This window comes from Xiphophorus couchianus, chromosome 2, assembly GCF_001444195.1.
Source record: "Xiphophorus couchianus chromosome 2, X_couchianus-1.0, whole genome shotgun sequence".
Lineage (NCBI taxonomy): Eukaryota > Metazoa > Chordata > Actinopteri > Cyprinodontiformes > Poeciliidae > Xiphophorus > Xiphophorus couchianus.
In genome coordinates this window covers 4,388,760-4,406,060 of record NC_040229.1, presented here as the reverse complement: position 1 = coordinate 4,406,060, position 17,301 = coordinate 4,388,760, and the positions used below count along the sequence as shown (strand labels likewise).

The window sequence follows — 17,301 nt, the reverse complement described above, 5'->3', positions numbered from 1 at the left end:
CGGGTCAAGAAGAGAGCTGGATCCATAGCCATGGATTCCAGCCACCCGGGCCACAGACTGTTTGTGCCGCTGCCATCAGGCAAGCGGTACAGGAATATACGGACTACAACAAATAGACTGAGAAACAGTTTCTTCCCCACAGCCGTCAGAGCCATTACTCCCTGCCGCCCCCCCCCTCCCACACATATCATAACCTCACAGTCACACATACATATCCCCCACCCCCACACAGCCATATTGTTCTGCACTTTGCACTGTCACATCATCTGTACTTTGCCATAATTGGACCTGCTGCTACTTCTTTGGTGTGGTTGAGGGCCTTTAGTTAATTTAGTTGTATATATTGTTATTATTATTATTGTGTGTTTGCTTATTTATACTGTATATATTTGACCTTTTGCACGGGAGCTGCAATGGAAATTTTGTTGAATTCTGTTCAATGACAATAAATGCTATCTATCTATCTATCTATCTATCTATCTATCTATCTATCTATCTATCTATCTATCTATCTATAACAAAAACAAAATCAGCCTGATTTATGGCTCTTTCCAAAATATGATTATGATTCATTTTTCTCTCTGCAGGGTCAGTTTAAAGGAACAGTGATGATGTCAGTTCTGTCCTCTGCGGCTGACCAATCAGAGCAAAGCATTTTAAAGGAGGGGGCGGGACTTGGCCAGCCAGTCTCTTATTAGATGAAATCCTGGGCGTCACTAAACAGCAACCGGACCCGCCACTCTGTCAGCCAGAGCTCACACCTGAGATAAAATACCTCTTCTTCACATTTTATCCCAGCGATCACTGAAAAATGAGTGGTTGCCATGAAGACCAGGTACCTGTGTCTCTCGCTGGACTCGCGGACCAGCTGGCCGTGCGGGTGCGGCAGTGCGGCGCGCTGCAGGTTGCTGTGTGTGTCGTACAGGAAGGGCTCGCTGTGCTCCGCCTGCTTCTTCCTCAGCTGGCTGGACGACGAGTACAGCTCCTCCTCGGCTCTCTGGACGGGTCACAGGGTCAAAGGTTACGCAGGAAGATGCAAGCTGAACGCACTCACTGACTGACTGACTGACTGACCCCCGCCTGCTGAACATTGATGTAGACGAGCAGAGCGGCCAGATCCAGTTTCTCATTGTAGCCGTTCTTCAGCGGGACGGAGCGATAGCCTGAGAGGAACGGACACACAAACCGATCAATACAAGATCAATAAACTGATCAATACACGATCACTAATGATCATGGGAATCAATAGAACTTCTTGTTTTCTAATTTGTTGAATCATTTTTAAAGTTAAACATCAAAGTGAATTTAGATGAAATAAAATTGTTTTTTTCGCTGATTTATGAGTATGTGTGGGTAATGTTATTGTTAATGTTTTATATTTCTTGTTTCTACTGCACCAGAAAATCGGTTTCTTTTTTAATTTCAGGGTTTTCTTTTGCTGCCAGAAGCCGCCAGTAGGTGGCGTGGGGTTTACACTCTGTGGTTTAGACATCAGAGAAAAAAAAAAAAAACAGTAGAAGAAGAAAGCGTATCTGGCTGCAGCACGTTGTGCTAAACTATTCAAAAAAGAAAAGCAGGTTATTTGATAAATGCTGATGAATTCTGGTAATGGCTTGTTATGTATGTGATAAAACAATATATTATTCAATGGCACTATTTTGTGTTCTATGTGGAAGAACACCAAATGTGGTAGCGCATTGATTTCACTATGTTCTTGGGAAAAATGTCTAATAAACTAGGTGACATTCCACTGAGGTTCTGTTGAGTTTATATAGTTAAGTTATGAGAAGAAACATAACATGGTTGATGGAAGAGAAGAAAAGCGACCTGATGCAGTTAAATCCGTTTCTGTTGTGATTTTCTCCGGTGAGTTTTTGCATCCTGAAATGAAGCTAATGCTAACCGGCATGTTCCGACAAGGAAAGAAAAACAACATAAAACCAGTCGCAGAAATGTGTAACATTGGAGCAATAAAATGGTTTTCACGGTTTTTTGTTATGTACAAACATTTAACGGTTGACCTACAGTGTGAAATGTTTTCGGTTAAATATGTTTTTGTGCTAAATGGGATTTATTATTCCTGCTTACATTTGGACTCCAATAGTTAATGAAGTTCTGTAAATATACTTGGCACATTGTCCAGCTACACAGCCCGAATGTATTTATGGTCATCATGATCAGGATTTTATTTTGTGAAACTATTAGGTTTGGTGATTTTTGTGCAGCAAACTTCCTCCGTTGAACAAATCTACTTCCTGTATAAAGCTGGTTCCTGTAGTTTACCTATTACTGTGTTTCAGACACGTGACCCGGATGACGCGAAATTCAGATGGAGGTCCGGAAGTGCATTTCTCCAGTTCAAAACAAAGCAAAATGGACCACAGCAAGTAGCTAATCCCTAATGCCCTAAAGGCTGGAACAGACAGAAAAGCGAATATTTAGGATATGATCCATATTCTCTCGGTAAAAAAGACTTCTCTTATAATCTTGAGGATTTACCCTCCAGATAGTTAGTTAGATCCACATAACTAACTATCTGGAGCTTCAGACCTCAAATTATACGACGAGCCAGAAGAAAGTTTCCAAAAGCCTGGAGAATAAAATCCTTTAGTTTCAGGTTGGGTCAAATTTAGGACCAACAGAATCATTAAATGGCTGTGGGCTGGTTTCTGCCGGGTGAGTAGTGAGTTGTGCTATTTAAGTAATTAGTCTATGATAACGATGCTACCGCTAACAACAAGCTAACCCAGGTTATTTCTATGAGCTTGGATCTCCTGGTAAATCATTTATTTAGCTTCTGTAAACCAAATTCATGCAGGAGTTGTAGGTTAATGTTGAGTGGTTGTAGGATTCAGGTCCAATGCAGGTCATGGATTCGCTCCGACCTACAGAACCTCCGTGTTGGACTCAAGACATGAACCGTGTGGGGGAACAGTCACAGCTCTCTGTCTGTATGGCTGGGGAGGTTACATTTCATTTATTTAGCTTTTAGCTTTTAGCATCAATAAACATGATCTTTTCTGTCCGGGACTCGGCCCTGAGCTAGCTGCTAACAACATTAGCGCTCTGAGGACAACCAAGCTAGGCCATAAAATAACATACCTTACCTTGGATACTTGTCTTTCTAAGTAAAACATCTGAAAATACAATTTAAACGATGCGATCGTTACCTGTTAGAAACTCGGCGCTGCACACTCTGGCATTGTTAGTTTTTACACCTCCCGTTTTTAGTTGTAGATTGTTGATCCACTTTTCTCCTCTTTTTTCGGTAAGTTTTTTAAAATTAACTCCCTTGTGACCGACTACCTTAGAAACAGGAAAATAACGTTTATCTTTCTCTCTATCAGAACGGCTGGAACAACCGTACGGGACTCAGACTTTAGGCTTTTTGATGCTGGATCAACACAAATAAATGGGCTGCATTTACTTCCTGCCCTCCTGCACTGGGTGACGTCGGTGTTACGTCATCTGAAACCCAGCAATACACCTGGGTGTATCGCCATGGCAACCTGCAGCTGGTAAAGCTCCTCCCATCTGTTCACTGTCTGAACCTTCTGACCAATCACAGACCGGATGGCACTACTATGCAGCCACCGTGCAGCACGCTGAGGTCCCACCTGAGCGGATGCCTTTGACAGGAAGTGTGGCCTGGGCCAGGAAGTTGGGGTCGGAGAACATGTCCTCCTCATTGACCACGAAGCGCAGAAAGCTGAGCTCCGGCTCGAACACGCTGAACTCCACCGGCTCTGCCGGCGCTTTCCACACCGGGTTCAGGCCGTTGTCACCTGCAACCAGCGGACAGGTTAGAGACGCGCAGCCGACCGCCGCCTCGCTCTCGCAGCGCATCAGACTCACGGTAGACGATGGTCTTGAATTTCTCCTCTGAGTGTCCGCACAGTTCCACCTCCACGAATGGGCTGGCGATGCTGCGGCCCGGCTTGGGCAGGTGTCTGGCAGCAATCACCTGGGGGACAAAACAACCAATCGGGATCCACTGAGCATCCGACTGGAACCAATCAGGATTCAGGTGAACTCTACCTTGACTCTGATGCTGTACTTGACTTTTTTCTTCTCCTGATGCGGGTCATAGCCGTCGGAGCGCATCATCTCAGGCTGCAGCACGTAGCCGCTGTTCCCGTTCAGGCTGAAGAGGGCGCTGTTCAGCTGAGTGTATTTATCTGGTGAGACAACAATCAGCTTCAGCTTTCTAAAAAATCCAAACTTCCTCAAACACAAGAATGAAGCTCATCTGAGAAAGTCAGGCCCTGCAGATCTCTGAACCGATCTGAAGCTGAAAACACAAAACTCAGGATTTTAAAGAAGAAATTTATTCTACATTTCAAAGCTGTATATAATCTACAACTTCACCCAACAGAAAAATAAAATCAGGTCCAGTCATCGTTCTCTGGAGATTTTTTATGACTTTACTACCCTGACCCCTGAACCCTTTGACTCCTACATCCGACCCGAGGCCCTAGAACAGATCCGTTCTCTCCTCCTCCTCTAGGATTCGTCATCATGGAGACGACTCAGCTGACCCGAGGGTCTCCTGCCTGGTTCCGTACCTGCGGTCTGGTAGTTGAGCGCCACCATATGGCAGCCCACCTCCCACAGTGGGTAGGGGTCAAAGTTGGAGGACTCCACCCGCTGGTTTTTGGGGTAGATCCGACTCAGAGCTTTGCGGTTATAGCAAAGGAATTCCTTGGTGCGGCTCTTCCCTGGAATCTTGTTCTCCATGAAGGAGCGAACCTCTTTATAGTTGTAGTTGTCTGCAGAGAGAGAGGGGGTCAGAAGGTCAGAGGATCATAGGAGGTCAGAGGAACCCAGAGGATCTTGGACTAGACCAGTTGAACAGCAGGAAAATGCCCTAGAAGCTATCTGTATATTTTCCACTCTGAGCGTTAGGCCTCTGTTGACACTGAGATTTGTAGTCACACAAGTCAGGAAGTTGTTTGGCCTCCACATTGTTTCCCTTTGATCACATCCTGTTGGTTTCTCACCTGGGTGAGACATCAGAGCGCAGCAGCTGCTCAGCGCTGAAGGAGCCGACACAAATCTGGAGCGTTTTATTCTGTGACGCTGTTGGTTCTGTGACGCTGTTGGTTCTGTGACGCTATTGGTTCTGTGACGCTATTGGTTCTGTGATGCTATTGGTTTTGTGACGCTGTTGGTTTTGGTTTTGTGACGCTGTTGGTTTTGGTTCTGTGACGCTATTGGTTTTGGTTCTGTGACGCTATTGGTTCTGTGACGTGTTAAGGAAAAATGATTATTTTTAGTGCTTAATACAGTTAATCTTACAACATGTGTAAAGGTATATTCAGCACTCTTATTTGGAACAGTTTTCTGTTGAGCATGCGGGAAGGAGCTGAATAGCAGGCATTCAGACAAGCAGGGGCCTCCCCCACACACAGAGCAATAAAAGTAGCATTCCGATGGGGCAGAGGTAAGGGAGTTTGGGGGAAGAGACTTCAGAGGTATCTGCGAAATCTCATATCAGGACTTTTCGGCGCCAGGGATCCGCCCGTACCAGACAGGGATTAGCACTAAGTGGTCCGCCCTTTTACTTAGACAAAAACCAGACATCTTTGCCGTAAATGAGGGGAGTTCCAAGTTTCTCTGAGTGCCTAAGGGAGTTTCCAGTTGGTCAACAGGAGGAACGCCTTGGCTGCATAAATTAAATAGGGAAACACCTCTTTAGTATAAGATGACGTGTAAGGAGAAAAAATACAGAGAGCGGCCACTATTTTTTGCCTTTTTTGTTTGTCTTTGTTTCGTGTTTGTCTGTCTTCCCCTTGTCTGTCTTTATTTTTATTTGAGAAAAATGCATATCTCTGTACCTCTGCAGCTTTGTTGTTGATTGCTTTGTATGAGATTAAACTCTGTGATCTGTGACGTCAACGCGCAGTGTCGTTGTTTCACTTTCTCCAGCCGCAGCCCGCCCGCTAAGGATCCCAGGACGTTTAAGGGAGAAAGAGCCAAACGTTTTGTCCAAAGTTAATGTTAAATTACTCTTCCTTAATAATCGCTATTGGTTCTGTGACGCTATTGGTTCTGTGACGCTGTTGGTTCTGTGATGCTGTTGGTTCTGTGACACTGTTGGGTTTTGGTTCTGTGACGCTGTTGGTATTGGTTCTGTGACGCTGTTGGTTCTGTGACGCTATTGGTTCTGTGACGCTGTTGGTTCTGTGACGCTGTTGGTTCTGTGACGCTGTTGGTTCTGTGACACTGTTGGGTTTTGGTTCTGTGACGCTGTTGGTATTGGTTCTGTGACGCTATTGGTTCTGTGACGCTGTTGGTTTTGGTTCTGTGACGCTATTGGTTCTGTGACGTTGTTGGTTCTGTGATGCTGTTGGTTCTGTGACGCTATTGGTTTTGGTTCTGTGACACTATTGGTTCTGTGACGCTGTTGGTTTTGGTTCTGTGACGCTATTGGTTCTGTGACGCTATTGGTTCTGTGACGCTATTGGTTCTGTGACGCTGTTGGTTCTGTGACGCTGTTGGTTCTGTGACGCTGTTGGGTTTTGGTTCTGTGACGCTGTTGGTATTGGTTCTGTGACGCTATTGGTTTTGGTTCTGTGACGCTATTGGTTCTGTGACGCTGTTGGTTCTGTGACGCTGTTGGTTCTGTGACACTGTTGGGTTTTGGTTCTGTGACGCTGTTGGTATTGGTTCTGTGACACTGTTGGTTTTGGTTCTGTGACGCTGTTGGTTTTGGTTCTGTGACGCTGTTAGTTCTGTGACGCTGTTGGTTTTGGTTCTGTGACGCTGTTAGTTCTGTGACGCTGTTGGTTCTGTGATGCTGTTGGTTCTGTGACACTGTTGGGTTTTGGTTCTGTGACGCTATTGGTTTTGGTTCTGTGACACTATTGGTTCTGTGACGCTGTTGGTTTTGGTTCTGTGACGCTATTGGTTCTGTGACGCTATTGGTTCTGTGACGCTATTGGTTCTGTGACGCTGTTGGTTCTGTGACGCTGTTGGTTCTGTGACACTGTTGGGTTTTGGTTCTGTGACGCTGTTGGTATTGGTTCTGTGACACTGTTGGTTTTGGTTCTGTGACGCTGTTGGTTCTGTGACGCTGTTGGTTTTGGTTCTGTGACGCTGTTAGTTCTGTGACGCTGTTGGTTTTGGTTCTGTGACGCTGTTAGTTCTGTGACGCTGTTGGTTCTGTGATGCTGTTGGTTCTGTGACACTGTTGGGTTTTGGTTCTGTGACGCTGTTGGTATTGGTTCTGTGACGCTGTTGGTTTTGGTTCTGTGACGCTGTTGGTTCTGTGACACTGTTGGGTTTTGGTTCTGTGAAGCTGTTGGTTTTGGTTCTGTGACACTATTGGTTCTGTGACGCTGTTGGTTTTGTGATGTTGTTGGTTTTGGTTCTGTGACACTGTTGGGTTTTGGTTCTGTGAAGCTGTTGGTTTTGGTTCTGTGACGCTGTTGGTTCTGTGACGCTGTTGGTTCTGTGACGCTATTGGTTCTGTGACGTTGTTGGTTCTGTGACACTGTTGGTTTTGTGACGCTGTTGGTTCTGTGACGTTGTTGGTTTTGGTTCTGTGACGCTATTGGTTCTGTGACGCTGTTGGTTCTGTGACGCTGTTGGTTTTGGTTCTGTGACGCTGTTGGTTCTGTGACGCTATTGGTTCTGTGATGCTATTGGTTTTGTGACGCTGTTGGTTTTGGTTCTGTGACGCTATTGGTTTTGGTTCTGTGACGTGTTAAGGAAAAATGATTATTTTTAGTGCTTAATACAGTTAATCTTACAACATGTGTAAAGGTATATTCAGCACTCTTATTTGGAACAGTTTTCTGTTGAGCATGCGGGAAGGAGCTGAATAGCAGGCATTCAGACAAGCAGGGGCCTCCCCCACACACAGAGCAATAAAAGTAGCATTCCGATGGGGCAGAAGTAAGGGAGTTTGGGGGAAGAGACTTCAGAGGTATCTGCGAAATCTCATATCAGGACTTTTCGGCGCCAGGGATCCGCCCGTACCAGACAGGGATTAGCACTAAGTGGTCCGCCCTTTTACTTAGACAAAAACCAGACATCTTTGCCGTAAATGAGGGGAGTTCCAAGTTTCTCTGAGTGCCTAAGGGAGTTTCCAGTTGGTCAACAGGAGGAACGCCTTGGCTGCATAAATTAAATAGGGAAACACCTCTTTAGTATAAGATGACGTGTAAGGAGAAAAAATACAGAGAGCGGCCACTATTTTTTGCCTTTTTTGTTTGTCTTTGTTTCGTGTTTGTCTGTCTTCCCCTTGTCTGTCTTTATTTTTATTTGAGAAAAATGCATATCTCTGTACCTCTGCAGCTTTGTTGTTGATTGCTTTGTATGAGATTAAACTCTGTGATCTGTGACGTCAACGCGCAGTGTCGTTGTTTCACTTTCTCCAGCCGCAGCCCGCCCGCTAAGGATCCCAGGACGTTTAAGGGAGAAAGAGCCAAACGTTTTGTCCAAAGTTAATGTTAAATTACTCTTCCTTAATAATCGCTATTGGTTCTGTGACGCTGTTGGTTTTGGTTCTGTGACGCTGTTGGTTCTGTGACGCTATTGGTTCTGTGACGCTATTGGTTCTGTGACGCTGTTGGTTCTGTGATGCTGTTGGTTCTGTGACACTGTTGGGTTTTGGTTCTGTGACGCTGTTGGTATTGGTTCTGTGACGCTATTGGTTCTGTGACGCTGTTGGTTTTGGTTCTGTGACGCTATTGGTTCTGTGACGCTATTGGTTCTGTGATGCTGTTGGTTCTGTGATGCTGTTGGTTCTGTGACGCTATTGGTTTTGGTTCTGTGACACTATTGGTTCTGTGACGCTGTTGGTTTTGGTTCTGTGACGCTATTGGTTCTGTGACGCTATTGGTTCTGTGACGCTGTTGGTTCTGTGACGCTGTTGGTTCTGTGACGCTGTTGGGTTTTGGTTCTGTGACGCTGTTGGTATTGGTTCTGTGACGCTATTGGTTCTGTGACGCTATTGGTTCTGTGACGCTGTTGGTTCTGTGACGCTGTTGGTTCTGTGACACTGTTGGGTTTTGGTTCTGTGACGCTGTTGGTATTGGTTCTGTGACACTGTTGGTTTTGGTTCTGTGACGCTGTTGGTTCTGTGACGCTATTGGTTCTGTGACGCTGTTGGTTTTGGTTCTGTGACGCTGTTAGTTCTGTGACGCTGTTGGTTTTGGTTCTGTGACGCTGTTGGTTCTGTGACACTGTTGGGTTTTGGTTCTGTGACGCTGTTGGTTTTGGTTCTGTGATGCTGTTGGTTCTGTGACACTGTTGGGTTTTGGTTCTGTGACGCTGTTGGTATTGGTTCTGTGACACTGTTGGTTTTGGTTCTGTGACGCTGTTGGTTCTGTGACGCTGTTGGTTTTGGTTCTGTGACGCTGTTAGTTCTGTGACGCTGTTGGTTTTGGTTCTGTGACGCTGCTGGTTCTGTGACACTGTTGGGTTTTGGTTCTGTGACGCTGTTGGTATTGGTTCTGTGACGCTATTGGTTTTGGTTCTGTGACACTATTGGTTCTGTGACGCTGTTGGTTCTGTGATGTTGTTGGTTTTGGTTCTGTGACGCTGTTGGTTCTGTGACGCTATTGGTTCTGTGATGTTGTTGGTTTTGGTTCTGTGACGCTGTTAGTTCTGTGACGCTGTTGGTTCTGTGATGTTGTTGGTTTTGGTTCTGTGACGCTGTTGGTTCTGTGACGCTATTGGTTCTGTGACGCTGTTGGTTTTGGTTCTGTGACGCTGTTGGTTCTGTGACGCTGTTGGTTCTGTGATGTTGTTGGTTTTGGTTCTGTGACGCTGTTGGTTCTGTGACGCTGTTGGTTCTGTGACGTTGTTGGTTCTGTGACGTTGTTGGTTTTGGTTCTGTGACGCTGTTGGTTCTGTGACGCTGTTGGTTCTGTGACGCTGTTGGTTCTGTGACGCTATTGGTTTTGGTTCTGTGACGCTATTGGTTCTGTGACGCTATTGGTTCTGTGACGCTGTTGGTTCTGTGACGCTGTTGGTTTTGGTTCTGTGACGCTGTTGGTTCTGTGATGCTGTTGGTTCTGTGACACTGTTGGGTTTTGGTTCTGTGACGCTGTTGGTATTGGTTCTGTGACACTGTTGGTTTTGGTTCTGTGACGCTGTTGGTTCTGTGACGCTATTGGTTCTGTGACGCTGTTGGTATTGGTTCTGTGACGCTATTGGTTCTGTGACGCTGTTGGTTTTGGTTCTGTGACGCTATTGGTTCTGTGACGCTATTGGTTCTGTGACGCTGTTGGTTCTGTGACGCTGTTGGTTCTGTGACGCTGTTGGTTCTGTGACGCTGTTGGGTTTTGGTTCTGTGACGCTGTTGGTATTGGTTCTGTGACGCTATTGGTTTTGGTTCTGTGACGCTATTGGTTGTGTGACGCTGTTGGGTTTTGGTTCTGTGACACTGTTGGTTTTGGTTCTGTGACGCTGTTGGTTCTGTGACGCTGTTGGTTCTGTGACGCTGTTGGGTTTTGGTTCTGTGACGCTGTTGGTATTGGTTCTGTGACGCTATTGGTTTTGGTTCTGTGACGCTATTGGTTCTGTGACACTGTTGGTTTTGGTTCTGTGACGCTGTTGGTTCTGTGACGCTATTGGTTCTGTGACGCTGTTGGTATTGGTTCTGTGACGCTATTGGTTCTGTGACGCTGTTGGTTTTGGTTCTGTGACGCTATTGGTTCTGTGACGCTATTGGTTCTGTGACGCTGTTGGTTCTGTGACGCTGTTGGTTCTGTGACGCTGTTGGTTCTGTGACGCTGTTGGGTTTTGGTTCTGTGACGCTGTTGGTATTGGTTCTGTGACGCTATTGGTTTTGGTTCTGTGACGCTATTGGTTGTGTGACGCTGTTGGTTCTGTGACGCTGTTGGTTTTGGTTCTGTGACGCTATTGGTTCTGTGACGCTGTTGGTTCTGTGACGCTGTTGGTTCTGTGACGCTGTTGGGTTTTGGTTCTGTGACGCTGTTGGTATTGGTTCTGTGACGCTATTGGTTTTGGTTCTGTGACGCTATTGGTTCTGTGACGCTATTGGTTCTGTGACGCTGTTGGTTCTGTGATGCTGTTGGTTCTGTGACACTGTTGGGTTTTGGTTCTGTGACGCTGTTGGTATTGGTTCTGTGACGCTATTGGTTCTGTGACGCTGCTGGTTTTGGTTCTGTGACGCTATTGGTTCTGTGACGCTATTGGTTCTGTGACGCTGTTGGTTCTGTGATGCTGTTGGTTCTGTGACGCTATTGGTTTTGGTTCTGTGACACTATTGGTTCTGTGACGCTGTTGGTTTTGGTTCTGTGACGCTATTGGTTCTGTGACGCTATTGGTTCTGTGACGCTATTGGTTCTGTGACGCTGTTGGGTTTTGGTTCTGTGACGCTGTTGGTATTGGTTCTGTGACGCTATTGGTTTTGGTTCTGTGACGCTATTGGTTCTGTGACGCTATTGGTTCTGTGACGCTATTGGTTCTGTGACGCTATTGGTTCTGTGACGCTGTTGGTTCTGTGACGCTATTGGTTCTGTGACGCTGTTGGTTTTGGTTCTGTGACGCTGTTAGTTCTGTGACGCTGTTGGTTTTGGTTCTGTGACGCTGTTGGTTCTGTGACACTGTTGGGTTTTGGTTCTGTGACGCTGTTGGTATTGGTTCTGTGACGCTATTGGTTTTGGTTCTGTGACACTATTGGTTCTGTGACGCTGTTGGTTCTGTGATGTTGTTGGTTTTGGTTCTGTGACGCTGTTGGTTCTGTGACGCTGTTGGTTCTGTGACGTTGTTGGTTCTGTGACGTTGTTGGTTTTGGTTCTGTGACGCTGTTGGTTCTGTGACGCTGTTGGTTCTGTGACGCTGTTGGTTCTGTGACGCTGTTGGTTTTGGTTCTGTGACGCTGTTAGTTCTGTGACGCTGTTGGTTTTGGTTCTGTGACGCTGTTAGTTCTGTGACGCTGTTGGTTCTGTGATGCTGTTGGTTCTGTGACACTGTTGGGTTTTGGTTCTGTGACGCTATTGGTTTTGGTTCTGTGACACTATTGGTTCTGTGACGCTGTTGGTTTTGGTTCTGTGACGCTATTGGTTCTGTGACGCTATTGGTTCTGTGACGCTATTGGTTCTGTGACGCTGTTGGTTCTGTGACGCTGTTGGTTCTGTGACACTGTTGGGTTTTGGTTCTGTGACGCTGTTGGTATTGGTTCTGTGACACTGTTGGTTTTGGTTCTGTGACGCTGTTGGTTTTGGTTCTGTGACGCTGTTAGTTCTGTGACGCTGTTGGTTTTGGTTCTGTGACGCTGTTAGTTCTGTGACGCTGTTGGTTCTGTGATGCTGTTGGTTCTGTGACACTGTTGGGTTTTGGTTCTGTGACGCTGTTGGTATTGGTTCTGTGACGCTGTTGGTTTTGGTTCTGTGACGCTGTTGGTTCTGTGACACTGTTGGGTTTTGGTTCTGTGAAGCTGTTGGTTTTGGTTCTGTGACACTATTGGTTCTGTGACGCTGTTGGTTTTGTGATGTTGTTGGTTTTGGTTCTGTGACACTGTTGGGTTTTGGTTCTGTGAAGCTGTTGGTTTTGGTTCTGTGACGCTATTGGTTCTGTGACGCTATTGGTTCTGTGACGCTGTTGGTTCTGTGACGCTGTTGGTTCTGTGACGCTATTGGTTCTGTGACGTTGTTGGTTCTGTGACACTGTTGGTTTTGTGACGCTGTTGGTTCTGTGACGTTGTTGGTTTTGGTTCTGTGACGCTATTGGTTCTGTGACGCTGTTGGTTCTGTGACGCTGTTGGTTTTGGTTCTGTGACGCTGTTGGTTCTGTGACGCTATTGGTTCTGTGATGCTATTGGTTTTGTGACGCTGTTGGTTTTGGTTCTGTGACGCTATTGGTTTTGGTTCTGTGACGTGTTAAGGAAAAATGATTATTTTTAGTGCTTAATACAGTTAATCTTACAACATGTGTAAAGGTATATTCAGCACTCTTATTTGGAACAGTTTTCTGTTGAGCATGCGGGAAGGAGCTGAATAGCAGGCATTCAGACAAGCAGGGGCCTCCCCCACACACAGAGCAATAAAAGTAGCATTCCGATGGGGCAGAAGTAAGGGAGTTTGGGGGAAGAGACTTCAGAGGTATCTGCGAAATCTCATATCAGGACTTTTCGGCGCCAGGGATCCGCCCGTACCAGACAGGGATTAGCACTAAGTGGTCCGCCCTTTTACTTAGACAAAAACCAGACATCTTTGCCGTAAATGAGGGGAGTTCCAAGTTTCTCTGAGTGCCTAAGGGAGTTTCCAGTTGGTCAACAGGAGGAACGCCTTGGCTGCATAAATTAAATAGGGAAACACCTCTTTAGTATAAGATGACGTGTAAGGAGAAAAAATACAGAGAGCGGCCACTATTTTTTGCCTTTTTTGTTTGTCTTTGTTTCGTGTTTGTCTGTCTTCCCCTTGTCTGTCTTTATTTTTATTTGAGAAAAATGCATATCTCTGTACCTCTGCAGCTTTGTTGTTGATTGCTTTGTATGAGATTAAACTCTGTGATCTGTGACGTCAACGCGCAGTGTCGTTGTTTCACTTTCTCCAGCCGCAGCCCGCCCGCTAAGGATCCCAGGACGTTTAAGGGAGAAAGAGCCAAACGTTTTGTCCAAAGTTAATGTTAAATTACTCTTCCTTAATAATCGCTATTGGTTCTGTGACGCTGTTGGTTTTGGTTCTGTGACGCTGTTGGTTCTGTGACGCTATTGGTTCTGTGACGCTATTGGTTCTGTGACGCTGTTGGTTCTGTGATGCTGTTGGTTCTGTGACACTGTTGGGTTTTGGTTCTGTGACGCTGTTGGTATTGGTTCTGTGACGCTATTGGTTCTGTGACGCTGTTGGTTTTGGTTCTGTGACGCTATTGGTTCTGTGACGCTATTGGTTCTGTGATGCTGTTGGTTCTGTGATGCTGTTGGTTCTGTGACGCTATTGGTTTTGGTTCTGTGACACTATTGGTTCTGTGACGCTGTTGGTTTTGGTTCTGTGACGCTATTGGTTCTGTGACGCTATTGGTTCTGTGACGCTGTTGGTTCTGTGACGCTGTTGGTTCTGTGACGCTGTTGGGTTTTGGTTCTGTGACGCTGTTGGTATTGGTTCTGTGACGCTATTGGTTCTGTGACGCTATTGGTTCTGTGACGCTGTTGGTTCTGTGACGCTGTTGGTTCTGTGACACTGTTGGGTTTTGGTTCTGTGACGCTGTTGGTATTGGTTCTGTGACACTGTTGGTTTTGGTTCTGTGACGCTGTTGGTTCTGTGACGCTGTTGGTTTTGGTTCTGTGACGCTGTTAGTTCTGTGACGCTGTTGGTTTTGGTTCTGTGACGCTGTTGGTTCTGTGACACTGTTGGGTTTTGGTTCTGTGACGCTGTTGGTTTTGGTTCTGTGATGCTGTTGGTTTTGTGACACTGTTGGGTTTTGGTTCTGTGACGCTGTTGGTATTGGTTCTGTGACACTGTTGGTTTTGGTTCTGTGACGCTGTTGGTTCTGTGACGCTATTGGTTCTGTGACGCTGTTGGTTTTGGTTCTGTGACGCTGTTAGTTCTGTGACGCTGTTGGTTTTGGTTCTGTGACGCTGTTGGTTCTGTGACACTGTTGGGTTTTGGTTCTGTGACGCTGTTGGTATTGGTTCTGTGACGCTATTGGTTTTGGTTCTGTGACACTATTGGTTCTGTGACGCTGTTGGTTCTGTGATGTTGTTGGTTTTGGTTCTGTGACGCTGTTGGTTCTGTGACGCTGTTGGTTCTGTGACGCTATTGGTTCTGTGATGCTATTGGTTTTGTGACGCTGTTGGTTTTGGTTCTGTGACGCTATTGGTTTTGGTTCTGTGACGTGTTAAGGAAAAATGATTATTTTTAGTGCTTAATACAGTTAATCTTACAACATGTGTAAAGGTATATTCAGCACTCTTATTTGGAACAGTTTTCTGTTGAGCATGCGGGAAGGAGCTGAATAGCAGGCATTCAGACAAGCAGGGGCCTCCCCCACACACAGAGCAATAAAAGTAGCATTCCGATGGGGCAGAAGTAAGGGAGTTTGGGGGAAGAGACTTCAGAGGTATCTGCGAAATCTCATATCAGGACTTTTCGGCGCCAGGGATCCGCCCGTACCAGACAGGGATTAGCACTAAGTGGTCCGCCCTTTTACTTAGACAAAAACCAGACATCTTTGCCGTAAATGAGGGGAGTTCCAAGTTTCTCTGAGTGCCTAAGGGAGTTTCCAGTTGGTCAACAGGAGGAACGCCTTGGCTGCATAAATTAAATAGGGAAACACCTCTTTAGTATAAGATGACGTGTAAGGAGAAAAAATACAGAGAGCGGCCACTATTTTTTGCCTTTTTTGTTTGTCTTTGTTTCGTGTTTGTCTGTCTTCCCCTTGTCTGTCTTTATTTTTATTTGAGAAAAAATGCATATCTCTGTACCTCTGCAGCTTTGTTGTTGATTGCTTTGTATGAGATTAAACTCTGTGATCTGTGACGTCAACGCGCAGTGTCGTTGTTTCACTTTCTCCAGCCGCAGCCCGCCCGCTAAGGATCCCAGGACGTTTAAGGGAGAAAGAGCCAAACGTTTTGTCCAAAGTTAATGTTAAATTACTCTTCCTTAATAATCGCTATTGGTTCTGTGACGCTGTTGGTTTTGGTTCTGTGACGCTGTTGGTTCTGTGACGCTATTGGTTCTGTGACGCTATTGGTTCTGTGACGCTGTTGGTTCTGTGATGCTGTTGGTTCTGTGACACTGTTGGGTTTTGGTTCTGTGACGCTGTTGGTATTGGTTCTGTGACGCTATTGGTTCTGTGACGCTGTTGGTTTTGGTTCTGTGACGCTATTGGTTCTGTGACGCTATTGGTTCTGTGATGCTGTTGGTTCTGTGATGCTGTTGGTTCTGTGACGCTATTGGTTTTGGTTCTGTGACACTATTGGTTCTGTGACGCTGTTGGTTTTGGTTCTGTGACGCTATTGGTTCTGTGACGCTATTGGTTCTGTGACGCTGTTGGTTCTGTGACGCTGTTGGTTCTGTGACGCTGTTGGGTTTTGGTTCTGTGACGCTGTTGGTATTGGTTCTGTGACGCTATTGGTTCTGTGACGCTATTGGTTCTGTGACGCTGTTGGTTCTGTGACGCTGTTGGTTCTGTGACACTGTTGGGTTTTGGTTCTGTGACGCTGTTGGTATTGGTTCTGTGACACTGTTGGTTTTGGTTCTGTGACGCTGTTGGTTCTGTGACGCTGTTGGTTTTGGTTCTGTGACGCTGTTAGTTCTGTGACGCTGTTGGTTTTGGTTCTGTGACGCTGTTGGTTCTGTGACACTGTTGGGTTTTGGTTCTGTGACGCTGTTGGTTTTGGTTCTGTGATGCTGTTGGTTCTGTGACACTGTTGGGTTTTGGTTCTGTGACGCTGTTGGTATTGGTTCTGTGACACTGTTGGTTTTGGTTCTGTGACGCTGTTGGTTCTGTGACGCTATTGGTTCTGTGACGCTGTTGGTTTTGGTTCTGTGACGCTGTTAGTTCTGTGACGCTGTTGGTTTTGGTTCTGTGACGCTGTTGGTTCTGTGACACTGTTGGGTTTTGGTTCTGTGACGCTGTTGGTATTGGTTCTGTGACGCTATTGGTTTTGGTTCTGTGACACTATTGGTTCTGTGACGCTGTTGGTTCTGTGATGTTGTTGGTTTTGGTTCTGTGACGCTGTTGGTTCTGTGACGCTATTGGTTCTGTGATGTTGTTGGTTTTGGTTCTGTGACGCTGTTAGTTCTGTGACGCTGTTGGTTCTGTGATGTTGTTGGTTTTGGTTCTGTGACGCTGTTGGTTCTGTGACGCTATTGGTTCTGTGACGCTGTTGGTTTTGGTTCTGTGACGCTGTTGGTTCTGTGACGCTGTTGGTTCTGTGATGTTGTTGGTTTTGGTTCTGTGACGCTGTTGGTTCTGTGACGCTGTTGGTTCTGTGACGTTGTTGGTTCTGTGACGTTGTTGGTTTTGGTTCTGTGACGCTGTTGGTTCTGTGACGCTGTTGGTTCTGTGACGCTGTTGGTTCTGTGACGCTATTGGTTTTGGTTCTGTGACGCTATTGGTTCTGTGACGCTATTGGTTCTGTGACGCTGTTGGTTCTGTGACGCTGTTGGTTTTGGTTCTGTGACGCTGTTGGTTCTGTGATGCTGTTGGTTCTGTGACACTGTTGGGTTTTGGTTCTGTGACGCTGTTGGTATTGGTTCTGTGACACTGTTGGTTTTGGTTCTGTGACGCTGTTGGTTCTGTGACGCTATTGGTTCTGTGACGCTGTTGGTATTGGTTCTGTGACGCTATTGGTTCTGTGACGCTGTTGGTTTTGGTTCT

General features: G+C 46.0%; 1 protein-coding gene across 1 annotated transcript in view; it reads right to left on the bottom strand.

Moving 5' to 3' along the window:
- plcg2 (phospholipase C, gamma 2) overlaps positions 1-17,301 on the bottom strand; it is a 69,547-nt gene that overhangs the window by 4,506 nt on the left and 47,740 nt on the right. Inside the window, exons 27-32 of the mRNA XM_028005673.1 lie at positions 4,566-4,769; positions 4,039-4,178; positions 3,856-3,964; positions 3,618-3,785; positions 1,075-1,163; positions 840-997 (exon numbers count right to left, since the gene is read on the bottom strand). Coding sequence (XP_027861474.1) covers positions 840-997; positions 1,075-1,163; positions 3,618-3,785; positions 3,856-3,964; positions 4,039-4,178; positions 4,566-4,769 — 868 coding nt within the window. The remainder of the gene's footprint in view (positions 1-839; positions 998-1,074; positions 1,164-3,617; positions 3,786-3,855; positions 3,965-4,038; positions 4,179-4,565; positions 4,770-17,301) is intronic.